Genomic DNA, 21,134 nt, shown 5'->3' on the forward strand with positions numbered 1-21,134 from the left:
TACTCTTCCAGAAGCAGCGGCACATGAGGTCCCACGGTGAAGTCGAGTTCCAGGACAATAAGACACATCACTCTTGAGTCCCCGGGAGGTTTGGGTCTCAGCAACCCTGTCCTAGCTTTGCCACCACAGGACACAAGGCCCGGACCTCCAGGAACCTGTAGAGTTGAGCATCAGAGCGGCTGCGCAGGGCACGTGCTCATCCTCCCCGGAGTCCCGGCGATTGACTGTGACGTAACTTCCGGCGTGAGCGGCGAAAGCCGGGAGGGTGAGCGAGAGAGCTAGCAGGCAGCAGGCGGGCGGGTGGCCGGCCGGCACGGAGGGAGGGAACGAGCAAGCGGTGAGCAAGCCAGCGAGGGCGCCCGGGTCCCGAGGGCAGCGGAGATTCCTCAGGCCCCTCCGGTGCCCTCCCCGGAGCCCACAGCACCTCCGGCACCCAGCGGAGCGGACACGGCCCGGCCCGGCCATGGCCTCGTTGCTGAAGGTGGATCAGGAAGTGAAGCTCAAGGTAGCGGCACAGCTCCGGCCTCCTCATCCCTCCCTTCGAACCCCCAGCAGTCGGATCTGCTCCCCACTCCCCATGTCGTCTTTGTCTCCCTGGGGACACCAGCTCTGAGCTTCCGCCTGGCTCAACCCAGCCCCCCACGCCTGGAGACGGCATTGGAGAGGACGGTATAGGCTGGCTTTCTGTCCTGCTTCTGGTGATGGAGCGCACCAGGGACTCCTCCGTGGACACGTGTTAGACTCAATGCTTTAGGCTAGTGACAGGTGGAAGTCTCCCAACCCAGCAACGTCCCCGTCCCCGGATGCTACCACTGACCCTGCCCTTGGAGCCTGGCCTACTGCGTATAATAGGCCAGGTCTGGGTGGGAGTTGGCACGTTTATGAGCTCACTTCTTCCAGTCTGGCTTTTGTCTGCTTATAAATTGAGAGAGTTTCAGACGACCGGAGGGAGGGACAAAGGGAGGTGAGGGGTCGGTAGAAGGGGAGGGAAGGGAGAGAACTGACAGGTGCTGGCCTGCAACCCCAACATCCTCTCCCGAGATGGAGAAATGGATCCTTAAAAAAATGAAGTATTTGCAGTCTGGGGGCCTCTCACCTTCTAATTATAATTTCAAGGTGAGGGTGAGGCAGCTGGATTTGGGGTTCCCCATCCGTGCCCTTGTATCACTAGGTATTGAGTTGCTCTCTCTGTTAATTCTAGGTTGATTCTTTCAGGGAGCGGATCACAAGTGAGGTGAGTGTTGTAAAGGAGAAAAGGGGCGTTGGTTAATAGCTGGGGGATTTCCCAAAAGATATCCGTAGGGAGGGACTGTCCCACGTTTATTAATTCAGGTCTATTTTCTCTGTCTAGGCAGAAGACTTGGTGGCAAATTTTTTCCCAAAGAAGTTATTAGAACTTGATAGTTTTTTGAAGGTGAGAGACACTTTTTTTTTATTTCTTTAAATTACTTCTTTGGTCCCTGTCTTTTCGACAGGGCAGATCGTGTGTTGATTCTGTTCTCTTGTGTACTGTAAAGCATTCTTTTTTTTTCTTTGCTTTCACAAGAAATCTTCTTTCTTTCTCCTTGTTTTTGTTTTTGTTCTTTTTAAACTTACACTAATACTGTTTTGGGGTGAATGCCTCTCTTTCAGGAACCAATCCTAAATATCCATGACCTAACTCAGATCCACTCAGACATGAACCTCCCAGTCCCTGACCCCATTCTCCTCACCAATAGCCACGATGGACTGGATGGTGTGAGTGTCTTGCATTTATGTTTGTGTTCTTAGTATTTTATTTTTTGGTAAGCTTGGGGCTGTGCGGAGGCTGTGGGATTTTCCTGTGGGATCTGGGGTTCTGTTTCAGGTGTGGTGACTGCAGTCTACTACTTTTTGGACCATTAGTTTCATTTTTGATAAGGTGAGTATGTTAGTGCTGCTCTCAATGTTCGCCCAGGTTTTAATTAGTTCTAAACTAGCCACAGGCTTCCTTTAGCTACCTGGCTTTCTGCATGTTTGGGAGTAAGGCTTTTCTATTCAGTGTGCTGTTCTTATAGACGGAAAGAGCAGCTGTTGCTGCACAGCTGCAGTCTCTGTCTTCACTGTACTTGCTGAATGGTGCTTTACTGCACTTGCACTTTGCTTTGTTTTTGAGACAGTGTCTGACTATGTAGCCCTGGGTAGCTTGGAACTGCTTATGCTGACTAGACCAGGTTGGCCTCAAACTCATCAAGATCTGCCTGCCCCTGCCACCTAAATGTTAGGATAGAAGGTGTAAGCCACCATGCCAGCTAGCACTGATACTGTATTAGTTGCATGTCTGCATTGTGTTACAATACCAGTGATGCTATAGTTTCATCTAGATTCCTGTGGCTTGGTAGTTTGTTGTTTGTTCCTTTTTTCTGTCCTAGAAGTCAAGCCTAGGGTCTTGTGCTCGCTATATAAATGCTGTACCACTGATTTATATTCCTAGCTTTTAGAACTTTCTTAATTGTAATTAATTACGCTGGTTATGGTGGTTCAGCATTCAGCTTGCCTGGGAAGGAGAGTTGTGTGTTCAAGACCAGCCTGGGATACATAGTAAATTAAAGGATAGCTGGGACACATACTTGGATACTTTCTTCAAAACAAAATAAACCTGTAGTTAAGTCAGGAGACACTTCAATAGTCTGTATCCTTAGCTCCCAATGTTACTTCTAGCATATAGAAGGTATTGTTCTGAGTTAGCTGAACGACAGACTTCTAAGATTCGTGCATACTCCTTCAGTTATCCCCTACCTGCCTTGATTGCTTTCTTCTTACTTTTTAAATGGAATTTTCCCTGCTTCTTCACTACTTCAGAGAGTACTTCTTTATTTAATGTGTGGGTAGGGAGCTCTTTCCTTCTGCCATATTGGACCCTAGGATCAACCTTGGGTCAGTAGGCTTGGCAGCAGGTGCTTCTCCCTGCTGAGCCATCCTGCTGGCTCCTTCGGCTGCTTTTTAAAATGTGTTCTGTTTGTCATAAATTTGCCCTCCCAACTAGAATGTAAGTTTCTTTTTGAGAAGAACCTCTTTTAAAGGCTTTATGTGTATGTGTATATACGTGCAGAAATTCATATGATAAATCTATGGGGTCCAGGAAGGAATTAAACTTACTTGTATAGAATCTTGTAATGGGCATTCATGTTGAATGCAAACTAATTCTTGCTTCTTCATACCTTTAGCCCACTTACAAGAAGCGCAGGTTGGATGAATGTGAAGAGGCCTTCCAAGGTACAAGCTGCTGTCTAATCAGCTCACTTCACCTGCTGACTAGCAGCCCTGAGAAGTAGGATGGATCTGGTTTTCACCAGCTCAGAAAGTGAGGTCTGATTTAATTTCGCAGGTCAACACTTAACAAATCCTCCTGACTCAGTCGTTATTTACTCTTCTGAAATGCCAGGAGGATCTGGTTGTGTGGATACCTGGGAAGATGCTTAGAGTCAGAAGTCATGCCTCACCCTTGTCACAGAGGCCCATATTCTCTGCCCATATTCTCGGTTCCCCTGTAATAATAGTTTCTACCTGATACATCAGGGGGTGGTGGATTTACTTAGAATTGTGATAGGTAAGAAGTTTTTACACCCAGGTCTAGGGAAGAGGAAAAAGATGGAGGATCCTCGAATTTTCCCACTGCCCTGAACATGTGACCTTGACATATCTTCCAGGAACCAAGGTGTTTGTGATGCCCAATGGGATGTTGAAGAGCAACCAGCAACTTGTGGACATTATTGAGAAAGTAAAACCTGAGATTCGGCTGCTGATCGAGAAATGTAACACGGTGAGGCAGGGGTTCATGACCCAAAGAGCGCCTCTAGAACTATGGAATGATGGGAGGGGTTGGCAGGCTAAGGCCCTTGATTCTTTTGTCCTGGCATCAGTCCCCACCAGCAAGAATCACGTACTACAAAGTTTAAGAAGGAAAGACCAAGGTCCTCCTACATATATTTTGTCTTCTCATACTCTAGGTCAAAATGTGGGTTCAGCTCTTGATTCCCAGAATAGAAGATGGAAACAACTTCGGGGTGTCAATTCAGGTACTGTGCCCACACTGCAAACTGAGCTCCTCCCTGGTTTGTCTGCTTCCCTCTGTCTGTGGTGCTGCTGTAGGGCGATAGGGAACTAACCTGACTCACCTGTGTATCCCCGCAGGAGGAAACAGTTGCAGAGCTAAGAACTGTCGAGAGTGAAGCTGCATCTTATCTGGACCAGATTTCTAGGTAGGGCAGCTTGGGCCAGACCCAGGAACTTGGGTTGGTGATGTGGATGCATGTTCAGGGTCCCCTTCAGCTGCTTTTTTTCTCTTTCAGATATTATATTACAAGAGCCAAATTGGTTTCTAAAATAGCAAAATATCCCCATGTGGTAAGTAGGGTTTTGTGGTCTGAGATGGGGTGGCAAAATAGAGAAGATACTAGGAACGAGCTGTCTGTGGACATTTGGGTCTTGGGAGACTAGCCTCCCTGCTTCCCATACAGGAGGACTATCGCCGCACTGTCACAGAGATCGATGAGAAAGAGTACATCAGCCTCCGGCTCATCATCTCGGAGCTGAGGAATCAGTATGTGAGTAAAGTCAGTCTCTGCCCAGAGTTACCATGCTTCTCATAGGTCGGTGTAATTTCTACAAAACTGGGGATCAGAATAAAACAAATCCAATGACTGTGGTGGTATCTGCCTATAATGCCATCTTCTCAGGAGGTTGAGCAGTAGGATCCCGAATTTGAGGCTGGCCCGGGTATAGAAATACCTGTTGATCAATTGGGAGTAGAGAACATGAAGTCACTGGGAGAGTCTAGTTGGGTGTGTCTGTTCTAGCTAGGTAGGGGTGATACACTACACATGCTTAAGCATGGGCCTTGGAATCCAAGAGATGGCTTTGTAACTAAAGTACTCATGCAATGGGTGATTTGTTTGTTTGATTCATTTAATTGTTCTTTTTTTTTTTTTTTAAAGATTTTTTTTTTTTTTTTTTGGGCTGGAGAGATGGCTCAGCGGTTAAGAGCACTGACTGCTCTTCCAGAGGTCCTGAGTTCAATTCCCAGCAACCACATAGTGGCTCACAACCATCTGTAATGAGATCTGGTGCTCTCTTCTGACCTGCAGGGATACATGCAGACAGAACACTATATACATAATAAATAAATTTTTAAAAAAACTTTAAAAAAAAGATTTATTTTTTATTTATATGAGTACACTATAGCTGTCTTCAGACACACCAGAAGAGGGCATTGGATCCCATTACAGATGGTTGTGAGCCACCATGTGGTTGCTGGGAATTGAACTCAGGACCTCTGGAAGAACAGACAATGCTCTTAACCTCTGAGCCATCTCTCCAGCCCTAGTTGTTTGTTCTTAGACAAGGTCTTGCTATGTATCCCTGGCTGGCATGCAGCTCACTATGTTGGTGACAGACTTACAGTTCCACTGACTTTGTCTCTCAAGTGTTGGGACAAAAGATATGTGCCACCATAACCAGTTTGATTATTTTTGTTTTTAATTATGTCTGTGTGTGTCAGTATGTACACATTTGAGAGTGCAGGGACCTGTGATCACCAGATGAGGACATCAGATTTCCTGGAGCTGGAGTTAGAGACAGTTGAGAGCTGCAAGCTGCCTGACATGAGTGCTTTTCTGCAGTAAGAATTCGTGCTTCTGGCTGATGAGCCAGCTCTTCAGTCTGGAAACTGGGATCTTGATCATGTTTAAGCTCAGACTTCAGCTTTTTCTAAAATAGGAGAGTTTGATTACTGAGTGAAAAACAGACTTTTATCAGCCAGGCAGACTATTCTTGTACTTCTCAATGTGGTCAGTGCTTAGAGCCAGCTTAGGAGTATAGGAGGTGGTGTTGCATCCTCCCCATTAGCTGCGTCAAGTGATGAGAGTGGGATAAGGTGAGCGATTGGTTGGAGCATCTCGTTCTCTTGTCGAGGTAGAGGTTGAACAGATGAGTGATCTTCTGATCCTTCCTGTCCTAGGTCACTCTCCACGACATGATCCTGAAAAACATTGAGAAGATCAAACGGCCCCGGAGCAGCAATGCAGAGACACTGTACTGAGGCCAGGGCCAGGGCCAGGGGACTTTGTGAGTCTGGCTCAAGACCGACATTGCCTTGGTTTGTTACATGACTATCGTGATGGGGAAACTGGCTGGAAATAGTAATCACACCTCTCTGTTTTTAGTTAGAGTCTAATGAAACTCTCATCTAGTTCTGTGACGTGTTTACCTCTTTTTTCAGGCCTCAGGAACTCTTCTGTCTCCTTCCCCCAATTCCCCCCCACCCCCCACCTGTCCTCATTTCTGGAGAACTCCAGGTTTGTGCAACATACTGGCACAAGAATAATTGTGGGTTTTTGTTTTTCTTCCATCCTCTTCTTTCCCTGTTTTAGGTTTTGTGTTTTCTTCCTTTTGATGATTAGTTGGTTAAAAGCTGGAGGAACTATAGGGAAAGTGTTAGGTGTCTTTTAGAAACAGGGAGAGTGGAGTGGAAAGGACATCTCTTCTTGTCTCTTGTTTTGTGGGACTTTGGGTCCTCCCTGTCTGCCCTGGTGATGCCTTAGGGCTTTCCACCTACATCCATCCCACCCTGAGCCTGACCATGATGAGGGATACCTTAGGCCTTCAGCTGCATCCCTACAGCTTCTTTGGATGTTTTTATAACTGGGGTTTTCACATACACATGTGTACATATGTACACACGCATAGGGACATGTATACATGCTTCCTGGTCCATTATAGAACATACCTTCCTTCCTGCACCACCACCCCCTCAAGCCCCTGTCACATACACCACCTCAGCAGGTGATAGTTGTCTTAGTCATCCACCCAGGCAAAAGTCCCAGGCCCATCCTCTTCTGATAATGTAGCCGTTGGTGCCAGGGTAAGTTGAAGGAGAACCGAGAGCCAAGCAGCAGAGGGCTCATGAAGGCCTTCCCTCTGTGACTCAGGTTCTTTTTGGTGTTATGCAAAAGCTGGTCCTCTGGCCCCCACTTGCCCTTCTCCTAAGCTAGCATGTGTGCTGGCTAGGGAGTGGCCAGCTATGAGGTCCAGAGGCTGCTGCTCCTCGCTATGCTTTCCCTTTGGGAAATATTTCTCGTATTTATAGTATTGTGCTTCCAGGGAAAGCAGTAATTCATGTGTATATGTGTGTGTGCACATACACACGTGCACATGTGTGTGTGTTCGTGTGTGTATAAATATGCTGCGAAGGTCAAACCCATAGAAGAGTTGCCTCCTCTCTTGAATCTTCCAGAGATATCACTTGTTACAGCGTTTGTATTAGCCCCACCAGCCCCCAGCTTTTTAAGTGAGAGTTGGTCTCTGCAGTTAGCCTGCCAATGACTCTCAGTGTCTATTTGACTTTTATTCCTCTCCGTCTTCCAATTCCCAATCATATTTCCACCTTGGATGCATCCCTTTCACTCCTAGCAGTCTATAGGAAAGGAGTCAGGATGCTCTCTTCCCATGAACAGTGCTCAGTAACAAACCAATCGCATTTTTGTTGGGCAGTACACCTCCCCACCCTCAGATCCCTTCCAGCTGAATCCCTTCCCTCCTCCCACCATGTGTTTCAGTTTTCCTTTCTGTTTGATTGTTCCTCTGCCCCTCCTTCCTTGGATTGTAATGTAAAATTCTTTTACCATGTCAAGAAATTATTAAAAATACAGGTACTTTGACCTCTTTCTAAAGCTGCAGACCCTGGTGCCGTACTCTGGTGACTAAGGGACAGAAGGGACATAGTGGTCACACATGAGCATTCAGACGCCCCTCTTCACAGACACTCTGGCCGGCCTGTTGTGTGTGGACTTGCTAGTTGAACCGCTTCTTTTCTCTTCATGGTGGCAAGAACTAAGCTGACCATCTAGAGAGGGAGGTGGTTCCTGCTGTGTGTGAAAGCTGCCTGTCTTTCCACCAGATCCCAGGTCCTTCCCAGTGATACCCTGAGCTGCCAGCAGAGGCTGCTGTGGTTGCACATGGGAAAGGCAGCTCAGGCTCACCCTGTCCATCCGGTCCTTTCCTCCATACTAGCTTGCTATGTAATGCATCAACTTTTTTGAGGGAACTCCTGGTGTTGGTTTATAATGACCCAGAGTGCTCATAGGAGGCTTACATCCCTCTGAAATAACGTATCCTCACTTCCCTCCTGACAGTGAGACTCATTGTCTGTGGAAGTTTAAGGTTCCAGCAAGGGAGGGACATCTGCTCTATTCTGTCCCAGAACTTAGAGCCACTAGCTAACAGCTCTGCCTGCCTGCCTCCAGGGTTACTAAGCACTTGCTATACATGACTGCATTTTAATCAAAAGCAATCTATAGAGTACTTTTGTGCTTTTTATTTATTCATTGGTTTTTGTTTTTTCAAGACAGTTTCTCTGTGTAGCCCTGGCTGTCCCAGGACTCGCTCTGTAGACCAGGCTGGCCTCGAACTCAACAGAGATCTGCTCGTCTCCTGGGTGCTGGGATTAAAGGCGCGTAGTACCACTGCCTGGCTGTGCTTTTTATTTTTTAAGGCAGGGTATCACCTAGGTTGACCTGTAATTGACTGTGTGCCTTAGTTGGCCTTGAACTTATGTCACTCCTCTTGAGTGCTGGTATTATAGATATAAATGACCTTGTCTCATGTGCCTTCTTCGTAGGGAAGAAACTTAGGATAAGTAGCTCCTTGAAGGCTTCACAACTTGGACTGGATCATTGTATAGACCTGAACACAAAGCTCAGAAACTCAACCAGTCTTTTCACTAACTGGATAGAATAAGACCTGGGTCTCTCAAGTCAGGCACTCACTCTATTAGGTCTCAGGTAGAGCTGACTGCTTAATGCTGAGTTGGGTGGTAGATCCAGGAACTGTTGGTTGGAGTATAATTCTGCAAAGAGGTGTTTTGTTTTGTTAGTACTTGTGTGTTAACACAGGGAAAGGAGTGTGTATCAAAACTGCCTTCTCAGAACTGTTGGAGGTTACAAGGTAGATTGACATCACTACCCACTCCATGCCTTCTCATCTGGTCTAAATGATGAAATGTTGTAGTTAGTGACCATTGGAAGTCAAAATTTAGGGATAGGAACAAGCTATGTAGGTGGAAGTAATATCTTGAGCCAGACCACAGGACAGAAAATTGGAACAGAATTACATAAAGCAAGATCAGAAATTTCCTGTCCAGCCCACAGGGTGGAGCTTAGTCCATTCCTCTCCATCATCCTGAATATAAGCCTGCCTCAATGTCAGAAGCAGAAAAGAGCCATTAGGACTGGTGCAGCTCGGCATCAGCCATGAATCTCAAGGTGCTACTGGTATTTCTGATGCTATCTCTCGTTACTGTCTTTGCTCTGGCCTATGTCTTGCTGACCAGGCAAGGCAGTTCCAGCCAGTCTCCTCGATGCCCTTCCGTACCTCCCAGAATTCATCCCTGGACAACACCTGGCCAGAGCCATCTGTTTGCAGACCTGAGCCCTGAGGAGCTGACAGCTGTGATGAGGTTTCTGACCAAACGCCTGGGGCCAGGGCTGGTGGATGCAGCCCAGGCTCGACCCTCAGACAACTGTGTCTTCTCAGTAGAATTGCAGCTGCCTGCCAAGGCTGCAGCCCTGGCCCACCTGGACAGAGGGGGCCCCCCACCTGTGCGGGAGGCACTGGCCATCATCTTCTTTGGTGGACAACCCAAGCCCAATGTGAGTGAGCTGGTGGTGGGGCCCCTGCCTCACCCCTCCTACATGCGGGACGTGACTGTGGAGCGCCATGGTGGGCCCCTGCCCTATTACCGGCGCCCCATGCTGAAAGCTGAGTTTGTTCAGATATGGAGGCATTTGAAAGAGGTGGAGCTACCGAAGGCACCCACTTTTCTGGTTTCTGTCTTGAACTACAATGGCTCCACTTTGGCACCTCTGCATTCTACTGCTAGTGGCTTCCAAGCAGGTGACCGGGCTACCTGGATAGCTCTCTACCATAACATCTCAGGTCTTGGAGTGTTCCTTCATCCTGTGGGGCTGGAGCTACTGTTGGACCATGGGGCCCTGGACCCTGCCCACTGGGTAGTCCAACAGGTCTTCTACCTTGGGCATTACTATGTGGACTTGGCCCAGTTAGAATGGGAGTTTAAAGCTGGCCTCTTAGAAGTGATTCAGGTTCCTCTACCCACACCAAATGGGGCTTCCTCCCTGAGGCCTAGAGTCACTCCAGACCCTCCTCTTCCCCCTCTTCAGTTCTCACTCCAGGGTCCCCAGTACAACATACAGGGAAACTCAGTGATATCTCCCCTCTGGACATTTACCTTTGGTCATGGGGTGTTCACTGGCTTAAGAATTTTTGATATTCGGTTCAAGGGTGAGCGTGTGGCTTATGAAGTCAGTGTCCAGGAGTGTCTGACAGTTTATGGTGCTGATTCCCCCAAAACAATGACGATCCGATACTTGGACAGCAGCTATGGGCTTGGTCAAAACAGCCGAGCCTTGGTTCGGGGGGTAGATTGCCCCTATCAAGCCACAATGGTGGACATCCATGTACTGGTGGGCACTGGATCAGTCCGGCTGCTCCCAGGGGCTGTGTGTGTATTTGAGGAGGCCCAGGGACTACCCCTTCGAAGACATCACAATGGCATTGGGAGTCATTTCTATGGTGGTTTGGCCAGCTCAAGCCTTGTGGTCAGGTCGGTGTCATCAGTGGGCAACTATGATTACATTTGGGACTTTATGCTACACCCAAATGGGGCACTTGAAGCGCGTGTCCATGCCACAGGCTATATCAACACAGCTTTCCTGAGTGGAGGAGCTGAAAGTCTCCTCTTTGGGAACCGTGTGGGAGAAAGAGTGCTGGGAGCGGTGCATACACACGCTTTCCACTTCAAACTGGACCTTGATGTGGCAGGTGAGTTCTTAGGTTGAGGCTTGAAGGTTGGGAATAGGGCACAGGGCAGGAAGCCCCCAAATCAAGGAGTGATCTCTGAAAGGTTCAGAGACGTATTCTAACCCCTCTGGGTATGGGAAGGGAGGAAGAATTGTCGAGTGCAGCTGCAGTCACAACTGGGTGTCTGGCCAAAGGTGAAAGGGGTTCTCTTGCCTATTCCTACCCGCTGACTCCCTCTCCCCAGATTTGCAATTGTAAAGCTAGTTTAAGTAAAATGGCTGTGCCTGGCTGCCTTAGCCTTGAGGGACCCTCTGGGGAAATGGATTGACCCTGTGAGAACTGAATGGAGATGGGGCACTTGTTACTTGAGATTAGGGTGGGTGGAGAAGGCAGGGAACTGAGCAGAGGGAACCAGAAGTCTGGCTGAAGAGCCATCAGTAGGGGAGGGAAGGTATCAGGCTGGAGCGTCTGTAGTTAGTGCTGCCTTAGCAGTGTGGGGGAAGCCACCCACGCTTTCATCATGATGAATTGTCGACTGTTATGGCAAGCCTGGGATAGGCTAGCTGCAGGTATGGAGGACAAAAAACAAGCAGACAAGGACCCAGAAAGAAACAAAATCCAGCAGACCTCCATTTTACACTTGGGGAAACTAAGGAAGGCAGGGAAAATGGGGCAGGAAGTGGCTGCCCAAGTGCAATGTCTAAGTGTGTCTGGTGAAATTCTGTCTTGAGTGTGAAGTCCTGGCATGTGCACGTTACACACTGTACTTGTGTTTTGGGTGGGGGCAGAGGTAGGAGAAGTAAGACCAACGTGATGACAATAGTCTAGTCTGACCTGTGCACTGTGAATCTCCAATTGGAAATTCTCTTTAACATCTCTGGGCATTGAGCCAGCTACCAGTTACTAGATTTATAGCGAGTGCACCACGGTCACATTTAAGGGACCCAAATGTCCTGACTCTCAAGAAAGTGATCAAGTACTGTTGTTGGTTGATGCAGGGTTTGGGTGCAGTGGAATTTAAGAAGCAAGTCTTGGGTGGTGGAAAGCTATGAGTCATGCTTTTGAAAGAGACTGGGACTAGTGTCCCCTGTGCTGAGAGTGCTGGAGTCCTAGAGTTGAGAGGAGTCTACAGGGACTGTGGGAGGGGCTTGAGTTTCCAGGTCAGGTCAAGACAAGTCTCTCAGAGTGTTTAGCCTGTGTGCTTCCATGTATTGAGCAGAGCCATAAAACAGCATTAGATTTGCTATGGAGATTTAGAAAGTGGGAATCAGATGTTCTAAGGCCTACTGAGTAGACTGATGCTAATAGAGCCTTCGGTGAGGGCAGAAACATTTTGTGTTTAGCTATATGTGGCCAAGCAGTTTGCTTGCTTGCTTATTTATGCTTATTCATTTATTTATTTAAGGCTGGAACATTTTATATCTTGTCATGTGGCTGCGAAGCAGTTTGTTTGCTTTTTATCTGTTTGTTTGAGACCGGGTTTCACTGTATAGTAGAGTCTTTGGACTCCATTTTATTTATTTACCTGTTTATTTATTTTAAGACAGTCTCCCTGTGTAGGCCTGATTACTTTGGAGCTCTCTATGTAGATCAGTCTGGCTTTGACTTTGCAGTCATCTCCTGCCCCTGCCTCCCAAGTGCTGGATTGCAGGTATGTACGATTATGCCTAGGAATACTGAGCTCTTTAAATATAGCTACTGTGATTGGAGAACCACATTTTTAATATTCATAGCCATACATGACTGATGGTTATCCTATTGAAATATAATAGATTAGAAAAAGCCAGGCTAGCACTTGCCCAGGCTCATGCCTCCTAGCACAGGCTGTTCTCTGATGTCTTTGGCCAGGCCAGTGCTATAGGCACCCAAGGATCCTGTCTAAGCAACCTCATCTGGTGCAGAACTCTCCCTTTCTTAATCTGACAGGTTTGAAAAACTGGGTGGTAGCTGAAGATACAGTCTTTAAGCCTGTAGCAGCCCCCTGGAACCCAGAGCTTCAGCTACAGCGTCCACAGCTGACCAGGCAGGTCCTCAGCAGGGAAGACGTGGCTGCGTTTCCCTGGGGGAGCCCTCTTCCTCGATACCTTTACCTGGCTACCAACCAGACCAATGCCTGCGGTCACCAGCGTGGGTACCAAATCCAGATCCACAGCCCTCCTGGTCTGCATGTACCTTTGGAGAGCGACATGGAGAGGGCTCTCAGCTGGGGGAGGTGAGGAGGGCCCTGGAGATGGGGGTGAAGTAAGACCTGTCCCCCTCAGCACTCAAGTAGATGACGGGATGGGGAATGGTATCAGTCTGATCCCAGGGATTGCAGGTCTGTAAAGCTCTTCGATTTTTTTCCAACACTGCCTTTCTATAATTCCTGGCCAGATACCAGCTTGTGGTGACCCAGAGGAAGGAGGCAGAGTCCCACAGCAGTAGCATCTATTACCAGAACGACATGCGGACCCCCACTGTGGTCTTTGCTGACTTCATCAACAATGAAACCCTCTTAGGAGAGGTTGGTGGGTTTAGAGATAACGGAGAAAGCCTTCTCTTTTCCTGGTGTCTTGGCTGTCCAGCCTCTGTCCTATACAGGTTGTCCCTACAAGGGGGAAATGAGTCACAGCAGTGGCACCCTGCCCAGCCTAATGACCTACACAGGTTATTAGGTATTTGGTGTAGGACTGTGGCTGGCAGATCAGAAGCCAGGCTGAGGCTGAAGGTTGAGAAATTGCAGCTAAGAGGTTCTTTGCCTCTGAAGGCCTCCATCTCTTCTCTCCTCCTACAGGATCTGGTGGCTTGGGTGACAGCCAGTTTCCTGCACATCCCTCATGCTGAGGACATACCCAACACAGTGACAGTGGGAAACAGAATGGGCTTCTTGCTTCGACCCTACAATTTCTTCAATGAAGATCCCTCTATCTTCTCCCCTGGCAGCGTATACTTCGAGAGGGACCAGGATGCGGGGCTCTGCAGCATCAACCCTGTGGCTTGCACCCAGCAGCTGGCAGACTGTCTCCCCAACTTGCCCTCCTTTTCCTATGAAGGCTTATAGGCATGAGGCTGTGGTGAGACCCCAGGATAGGAGGATGAGATGCACACACTCCTCTGTTCTGTCTCTGTGTTTTTATCACCTGTCTCCCCACCACCACCCCCGTTCCTATCCTCTGTTCCTTGGAAAGCAGTCTTTCTGCACTAAAGTCCTGGGTATCCCCCTGTGGGTTGATTCTTGCTTCCTGCCTGTCTTTTGTGTTTCTGTTTGAGACAGGGTCTTTCTGTGTGGCTCTGGCTGTCCTGGAACTTGCTGTGAGGACAAGACTGACTTCAACTCACAGAGATCCACCTGCCTCTGCCTCCGGACTACTGGGATTAAAGATACACACCACTACCCCTGGCTTCTGCTAGTTATTGAAATGATAATTTATAAAGAATGTTTCGGAATACTCAAGTACCACAAGTTCTGTCATTTCAAAACTCACTGGTGTCCACAACATCATACTAGGCTTCTTACGTGTATCTAAAAGGGATGGTTGTTATGTATAATTGATAATAAAATGGTTTGCAAAATTTTTACTTGAGTTTATTCTGTTTGGCTTTTTAAAGCATGTAGAGTTCTATTCCAGGAGAATATTAAGGACTCTGGCCAAGAAAATTAGTAACAGTAAGAGACACAGGGCGGCTGTGGGGAGGGCAGACAGACCTGGCCAAGGAACGTTTCTTGGAAAAGAGGCTGGAAGTGGGGGTTTCCTTGGCAGGACAATACTTCACGGTGAATGTAAAGAAAACATCTGGCCTTCAAAAGGCGGGAGTTAGGGAAGAAGTTAGTCTGAGGACACAGAGCTATGGGGCAGTCCCGACTACTTTCTGGCAGTGGATTCCCATACACAGACTGGATTTCCTCCCCCTTCCCTCAACCCCAGCTCTCCCCAAGCCCAACCCTGACCCAGAGAGCACTCTGATTTGGAAGCTGGAGGACAAAGCCATGTAAGGTCTGTGGCTATCACTGCAGCCAGCTCAGACCCGCCTCCCAACCCTGGCTCCAGCCTCCCTGTTCCTTCCCATGCTGGCAAAAACATCAGACTCCACAGAAGCTCTGCTATTGCCTAGCGCCTGGGAGACCCCGGCCAAAAGGAGTCCATTTCTGGTAGAAGCCTGTCCGTCTTCAAGGAACAATGACCCAGAAGACCACCATAGTGCTTCTTGTTCTGGCTGTCATCACCATCTTTGCTTTGGTTTGTGTCTTGCTAGCTGGCAGGAGTGGAGATGGGGGCAGACTGGGTCAACCTCTTCATTGCCCCTCCGTCCTTCCTAGTATCCAGCCCTGGACACACCCTGGCCAGAGCCAGGTGTTTGCAGACCTGAGCCTTGAAGAGCTGACAGCTGTGATGAGGTTTCTGACCAAACGCCTGGGGCCAGGGCTGGTGGATGCAGCCCAGGCTCGACCCTCGGACAACTGTGTCTTCTCAGTAGAATTGCAGCTGCCTGCCAAGGCTGCAGCCCTGGCCCACCTGGACAGAGGGGGCCCCCCACCTGTGCGGGAGGCACTGGCCATCATCTTCTTTGGTGGACAACCCAAGCCCAATGTGAGTGAGCTGGTGGTGGGGCCCCTGCCTCACCCCTCCTACATGCGGGACGTGACTGTGGAGCGCCATGGTGGGCCCCTGCCCTATTACCGGCGTCCTGTGTTGGCCAGAGAGTATCAGGATATTGAGGAGATGATCTTCCACAGAGAGCTACCCCGAGCTTCAGGACTCCTCCATCACTGTTGCTTCTATAAACACCAGGGAAACAGCATGCTAAAAATGACTACAGCCCCCCGTGGTTTGCAATCAGGAGATCGGGCCACCTGGTTTGGCTTGTATTACAACCTCTCAGGGGCTGGGTTTTACCCTCACCCCATTGGGTTGGAGCTTCTGATAGATCACAAGGCCCTGGATCCTGCCCTGTGGACCATCCAGAAGGTATTCTATCAAGGCCGTTACTATGAGAGTCTGACTCAGCTGGAGGACCTGTTTGAGGCTGGCCGGGTGAATGTGGTACTGATCCCAAACAATGGCACAGATGGGTCCTGGTCTCTAAAGTCCTCAGTGCCACCAGGCCAAGCTCCCCCTCTGCAGTTCCATCCTCAGGGACCCCGATTCAGTGTCCAGGGGAGTCAAGTGACTTCCTCCTTGTGGGCTTTTTCTTTCGGCCTTGGAGCTTTCAGTGGCCCAAGGATCTTTGATATCCGCTTTCAAGGGGAAAGGGTGGCCTATGAAATTAGCGTTCAGGAGGCCATAGCCCTGTATGGTGGAAATTCCCCAGCATCAATGTCGACCTGCTATATGGATGGTAGCTTTGGCATTGGCAAATACTCTACCCCCCTGACCCGTGGGGTAGACTGTCCCTACCTTGCCACCTATGTGGACTGGCACTTCCTTCAGGAATCTCAGGCCCCCAAGACTCTCCGAGATGCGTTTTGTGTGTTTGAACAGAACCAAGGTCTCCCGCTCCGAAGGCACCACTCAGATTTCTACTCCCGCTATTTTGGGGGCGTTGTGGAGACAGTGCTTGTGGTCAGATCCGTGGCTACCTTGCTCAATTATGACTATGTGTGGGATATGATCTTCCACCCCAATGGAGCCATAGAAGTCAAAGTCCATGCCACAGGCTATATCAGCTCAGCTTTCTTCTTCGGTGCTGGTGAGAAATTTGGGAACCGAGTTGCAGAACACACACTAGGTACGGTGCACATTCACAGCGCTCACTTCAAAGTGGACCTGGATGTGGCAGGTAAGACATCATGGAGGTTACTCACAAAAGATTAGGGGGTTTATGCTTTCCTTCAGTCTGGCTGGGAGAGACGGGGCTGTTGAGTTTCATTTGGATCTTAGCTTCCTGCAAAGCTGCCAGATTCTATACATGTGACCTCCTTACAACTTCTTAGGAAATGGCTAACCCCAGGGAGAAAGCAAGGTCTGGCTTCCCTTGAGTTTATGTGGGCCTCTGTTCAAGCAAGCAGTTGTTTGTTTTCCAACTCACTCTGTCCAGCCTGTGATGCAGGACTGGAAGATGTGTTTGGGTCTGCAGAATCCCTGTGCATGCAAGCAGTCTTGGAACAAGCATTGCTCTCCGTTTCCTCAGGAGAGAGGCCCTCCTCTTCCCTGATCTCTTTCCTGGCATTGTTCACTTCAGTGTGGGGGTACACTGGATACTGCGGAAGAGTGGAGAGTTCCAGATGGCTCCTGAAGTTTGTGATCACAGAGACAGCCAAGGCTCCGTGAATTTCCTGAAGATCATCTCTCTCTTTTTTCTTCCCTACATTGAGTCATCACCCTGTTGGGATTGTTTGTTTGTTTGTTTGTTTTCTGTTCTGACTATGACATCTCTCAAAACTCGCACTAGGTAGGTCACAGTGTTACCCTCTCTCCCTGTTAGGCCACATTTTTTTTTTTTTTTGATGGTTTTTGAGACAGTTTCTCTGTGTATCCCTGACCGTCCTGGAACTCACTCTAGATGAGGCTGGCCTCAAACTCACAGAGATCTATCTGCCCGCCTCTGCCTCCAAAGTTAAAGGGATGTGTGCCATCACTGCCCAGCAGCAGACCACTCTGAATGCTCTCAGTTCCAGGGTCCACTATGTACAGAGCTGTCCCACTCATGCTAGCATGCTCCACCCACATCCCACAGCTGCTGATTCCCCAACACCTGCAGGATGTCATCTACAGAAGGCCTTCCCTTCTGCCAGCTCTAGCCCATCCCGAGAGTTTCTCCAGTGCATTGCTGTAGCTGTATCAACATGCTCCCAGGTCCTGAACACATAGCCCATGGTGTCTCTGTTTTAACTCTGGCTTCACTTCTACCTAGAACGGCCTTCTAGGACTTGTCTTGATGATAGTCTTTAAGGATAGATAGAAATAGTATCCTGGGAGTTGGGGAGGTCCTGTCCCTGCCTGTGTCTATATTCCTGGAATGCTGACCCTGTCTCACCGAGGCCTCCTCACCCTGCAGGCCCAGGCTGTGCATTCTCTGATCCCTGTGAGCCTGTGAGAGTCTGAGGGGAAGGATGGAATTTATTCAGCTCTGTCCTCAGGGAAAAGGACAGGTTATTCCAAGAAAGAAAGAAAGAAAGAAAGAAAGAAAGAAAGAAAGAAAGAAAGAGAGAGAAAGAGAGAGAGAGAGAAAGAGGAGAGAGAGAAAGAAAGAGAGAGAGAAAGAGAGAAAGAAAGAGAGAGAGAAAGAGAGAAAGAGAGAAAGAAAGAAAGGAAGGAAGGAAGAAAGAAAGAAAGAAAGAAAGGAAGAAAGGAAGAAAGAAAGGAAGGAAGAAAGAGAGAAAGAAAGAAAGAACCAGGCGGTGGTGGCACACGCCTTTAATCCCAGCACTTGGGAGGCAGAGCAGGCAGATTTCTGAGTTCGAGGCCAGCCTGGTCTACAGAGTGAGTTCCAGGACAGCCAAGGCTACACAGAGAAACCCTGTCTCAAAAACAAAAAAACAAAAAACAACAAAACAAAAAACCATTTCTATTTTCATTTTTACTTGTGTGTCTGTGGGTATGTGCATATGAATTATACAGGCCACTGGAAACTAGAGCTGTTGGACCCTCCTGGAGCTTCACAAGCTCCAGCTTGTAAGTGGCCCAGCATGGGTTCTGGGAGATAATCCCCAGTCCTGTGGAAGGACAGTATACACTCTTTTTGGTTGGCTAGTTGGTTGGCTTGGTTTGTTTAACAGCCCTGGCTGTCCTGGACTCTCTTTGTAGACCAGGTTGGCCTCAAACTCACAGAGATCTGGCTGCCTCTGCCTCTCGAGTGCGGGGGTTAAAGGCGTGCACCACAACTGTCCTGCAACAGTATGACTCTTAACTGCTTTGTCTTATCTCTTGCCTCTGAATATTACAATTTATAGGTTAATAGTTTTGTCTAAAGGACTGGGGAGATCTTCAGACATGGAGGGAAGCAAAGAACACAGTCTTGGGCTACTCGTTGGTCTCCATCCTGAAGTCAAGTAGATACCAGAGTGGTCAGATGACCAGCGTTTATACACTTTACACAGGGCTGAAGAACTGGGCCTGGGCAGAGGATATGGCTTTTGTCCCCATGAATGTACCTTGGCAACCGGAATACCAGATGCAGAGGCTGCAGGTGACTCGGAAGCTGCTGGAGACAGAAGAGGAGGCTGCCTTCCCAATGGGGGGCGCCACCCCACGCTACCTGTACCTGGCCAGTAACCACAGCAACAAGTGGGGTCATAGGCGAGGCTACCGCATCCAGATACTCAGCTTTCCTGGGAAACCGTTGCCGCAGGAAAGCCCCATAGAGAAAGCCTTCAGCTGGGGAAGGTGAGTAGTGGGTGATCAGAGAGCTTGAGGGGTTGACCACAAGGTCAGAGCAGGAGCGGAGGAGGGATACTTGGAAAGGGCTGGGACTGTTTCCAATATTGCTTGTCTTTGTGGACAAGTGGGGTGTCATTTCCCCTTGGAGAACTAAAGCCAGGAAAAGAGAACTCTCTCCTGTTCAGGGGTGCGCTTGTGGTTTGTGCCGTGAAATGGCAGGGGTGTGACATGGCCCTCCAGGAATTCTCCAGCCTGGTGTTGCTCTGTGAGGAACTATGAAAGCTGATGTCAGAGCATTGCGCCTGCTTCCATCATGGACAGGCATGATGGCCTTAGAGACAATGAAGACCTAACCAGCGCTCTTCTAGGTATCACTTGGCTGTGACCCAGAGGAAGGAGGAGGAGCCTAGCAGCTCGAGCATCTTCAACCAGAATGACCCGTGGACGCCCACTGTGGACTTCACCGACTTCATCAGCAATGAGACCATTGCTGGAGAGGTGAGCTGATGGTGGGATGAACAGAGAGCATACCAGGATGAGCGTCACTGTGTCACGGGTGGGTCCCTGAAAGCCATCGGAGCTCCACAGAGGCGGAGCTGACTCTTTTGCCTTTCGCACTCTAGCAGATGTGACCATTCCCTTTAGAGTAGTGGTTCTCAACCTTTGTAACGCTGCCACCCTTTAATTCAGTTCCTCACGTTGGACCGACCCCCCGAACCATAAATCTCCTAAATTATTTTGTTGCTACTTCATAAGTGTAATTTTGCTACTGTTATGAATTATAGTGTAAATATCTGATAGGCAGGATATCTAACATGCCACCCTGTGGAGGTCAAGAACCTCAGGTTGGGAACCAATGTTCTAGATAGACTGACTCTTCTAGAGCAAAGAAGTCACCTGCAAAGAACTGCGTCCTTAAGACCTACAACCCTCTGGCGGGTGGTGGTGGCACACGCCTTTAATCCCAGCACTTGGGAGGCAGAGGCAGGTGGATTTCTGAGTTTGAGGCCAGCCTGGTCTACAGAGTGAGTTCCAGGACAGCCAGGGCTATACAGAGAAACCCTGTCTCAAAAAACAAACAAACAAAAAAAAAAACAGGTCCTTCCGTCCACTCACCTCTGCCCGAGTGCTCCCCCACTGCACGCAATGACACCTTTCTCACCCAGTAAAATTCAACTCAAACATTGATCGCTGATTCCTGCCTCTGTCTGTCTGAAATGTTCTGATGGAGGTTCATATGCTGAATTGCCTACCTGTGTCCCCTGCTTACAAAGCATGGAACTAGAGTTCCTTGGAATGGGGAAATGCTTGCTCTGCAGGCATATGTAGGGGTGATATCTAGCAAAGCCTCGGCATGGGCCAGCTATCTAATCAGTAGGGTGGCTCTGCTTAGCTCTGGCCGCCATGTTCTTCACTAGAAGCAGCCAGAGGCCAGGTGTGCCACAACTAGACCCACGAGATGCCAGCGTGGGGGATGGCTCTGCCAATCCTCCATGCTGCATCCACAAAGCTGATTTCGACAAATCTGCTCATAAGTCTTTCCTAAAAGCAAATAATCCCTATATTGTAAACTCACAGTTAAATCAGTATTTGCCCCATGACTGAGGCTTTTTCATTTGGCTCTCTGACTAGAGCAGACTGCAATTTCTCCCAGCAGGGAACCTGCCCGAAAGCAGTTTCTTTGTTCAAAGTTCCCTGGTTGGAGTCACCTGACTCTCTCAGTGCTACTCACACACTCATTTTTAAAAAAAATAAAAAATACAACTTTAATTCTCAGATGAATAGTCTTAAATTTCTAGTGAATTCGTGCCTGAAGTTGGTGGACCACTTCTAGGGGTGATATATTTAGAAAATGGCGCCTGGTCTGGCTTGTTCCTGGGCAACCACCATGTTCCCGCTGCTCCTCGCTCTGACTGGGGCTCCAGCTAGCTAGATGCCCAGGCACCCACCAGATACCAGCATGGGGGATGGCTCTGCCAATCCCCCACGCTGCATCCACAA

The 21,134-nt window shown here is 48.8% G+C and overlaps 3 protein-coding genes across 3 annotated transcripts in view; all 3 read left to right on the forward strand.

Moving 5' to 3' along the window:
* Positions 1-238: 238 nt before the first annotated feature.
* On the forward strand, positions 239-7,694 carry Psme3 (proteasome activator subunit 3). The gene is made up of 11 exons (XM_028780409.1): positions 239-505; positions 1,202-1,234; positions 1,352-1,414; positions 1,633-1,737; positions 3,186-3,234; positions 3,669-3,781; positions 3,969-4,037; positions 4,153-4,220; positions 4,311-4,365; positions 4,479-4,565; positions 5,978-7,694. The coding sequence occupies exons 1-11, from the start codon at positions 464-466 to the stop codon at positions 6,056-6,058; spliced, it is 765 nt and encodes a 254-aa protein (XP_028636242.1). The 5' UTR covers positions 239-463; the 3' UTR covers positions 6,059-7,694.
* A 718-nt stretch (positions 7,695-8,412) lies between these two features.
* Aoc2 (amine oxidase copper containing 2) lies at positions 8,413-14,399 on the forward strand. Its single transcript, XM_028780410.1, has 4 exons — positions 8,413-10,857; positions 12,763-13,048; positions 13,210-13,339; positions 13,610-14,399. The coding sequence occupies exons 1-4, from the start codon at positions 9,267-9,269 to the stop codon at positions 13,874-13,876; spliced, it is 2,274 nt and encodes a 757-aa protein (XP_028636243.1). The 5' UTR covers positions 8,413-9,266; the 3' UTR covers positions 13,877-14,399.
* Positions 14,400-14,786: 387 nt separating this feature from the next.
* The window catches only part of Aoc3 (amine oxidase copper containing 3), a 7,594-nt gene continuing 1,246 nt past the window's right edge, over positions 14,787-21,134 (forward strand). Inside the window, exons 1-3 of the mRNA XM_028780483.1 lie at positions 14,787-16,593; positions 18,854-19,139; positions 19,502-19,631. Coding sequence (XP_028636316.1) covers positions 14,994-16,593; positions 18,854-19,139; positions 19,502-19,631 — 2,016 coding nt within the window. The 5' untranslated portion in view covers positions 14,787-14,993. The remainder of the gene's footprint in view (positions 16,594-18,853; positions 19,140-19,501; positions 19,632-21,134) is intronic.

This window comes from Grammomys surdaster, unplaced genomic scaffold (genome assembly GCF_004785775.1).
Source record: "Grammomys surdaster isolate TR1022 unplaced genomic scaffold, NIH_TR_1.0 371, whole genome shotgun sequence".
Taxonomy (NCBI): Eukaryota; Metazoa; Chordata; class Mammalia; order Rodentia; family Muridae; genus Grammomys; species Grammomys surdaster.

What these genes read in the sequence shown, in the direction of transcription:
- Psme3 (XM_028780409.1), top strand. Translation starts at nt 464, where the DNA reads ATGGCCTCGTTGCTGAAGGTGGATCAGGAAGTGAAGCTCAAG. An exon ending in GCCACGATGGACTGGATGGT is followed by an intron (nt 1,738 to 3,185) that starts GTGAGTGTCTTG and finishes TCATACCTTTAG; the next exon opens with CCCACTTACAAGAAGCGCAG. An exon ending in ACTTCGGGGTGTCAATTCAG is followed by an intron (nt 4,038 to 4,152) that starts GTACTGTGCCCA and finishes GTATCCCCGCAG; the next exon opens with GAGGAAACAGTTGCAGAGCT.
- Aoc2 (XM_028780410.1), top strand. Translation starts at nt 9,267, where the DNA reads ATGAATCTCAAGGTGCTACTGGTATTTCTGATGCTATCTCTCGTTACT. An exon ending in ACTGGACCTTGATGTGGCAG is followed by an intron (nt 10,858 to 12,762) that starts GTGAGTTCTTAG and finishes TTAATCTGACAG; the next exon opens with GTTTGAAAAACTGGGTGGTA. An exon ending in AGGGCTCTCAGCTGGGGGAG is followed by an intron (nt 13,049 to 13,209) that starts GTGAGGAGGGCC and finishes ATTCCTGGCCAG; the next exon opens with ATACCAGCTTGTGGTGACCC.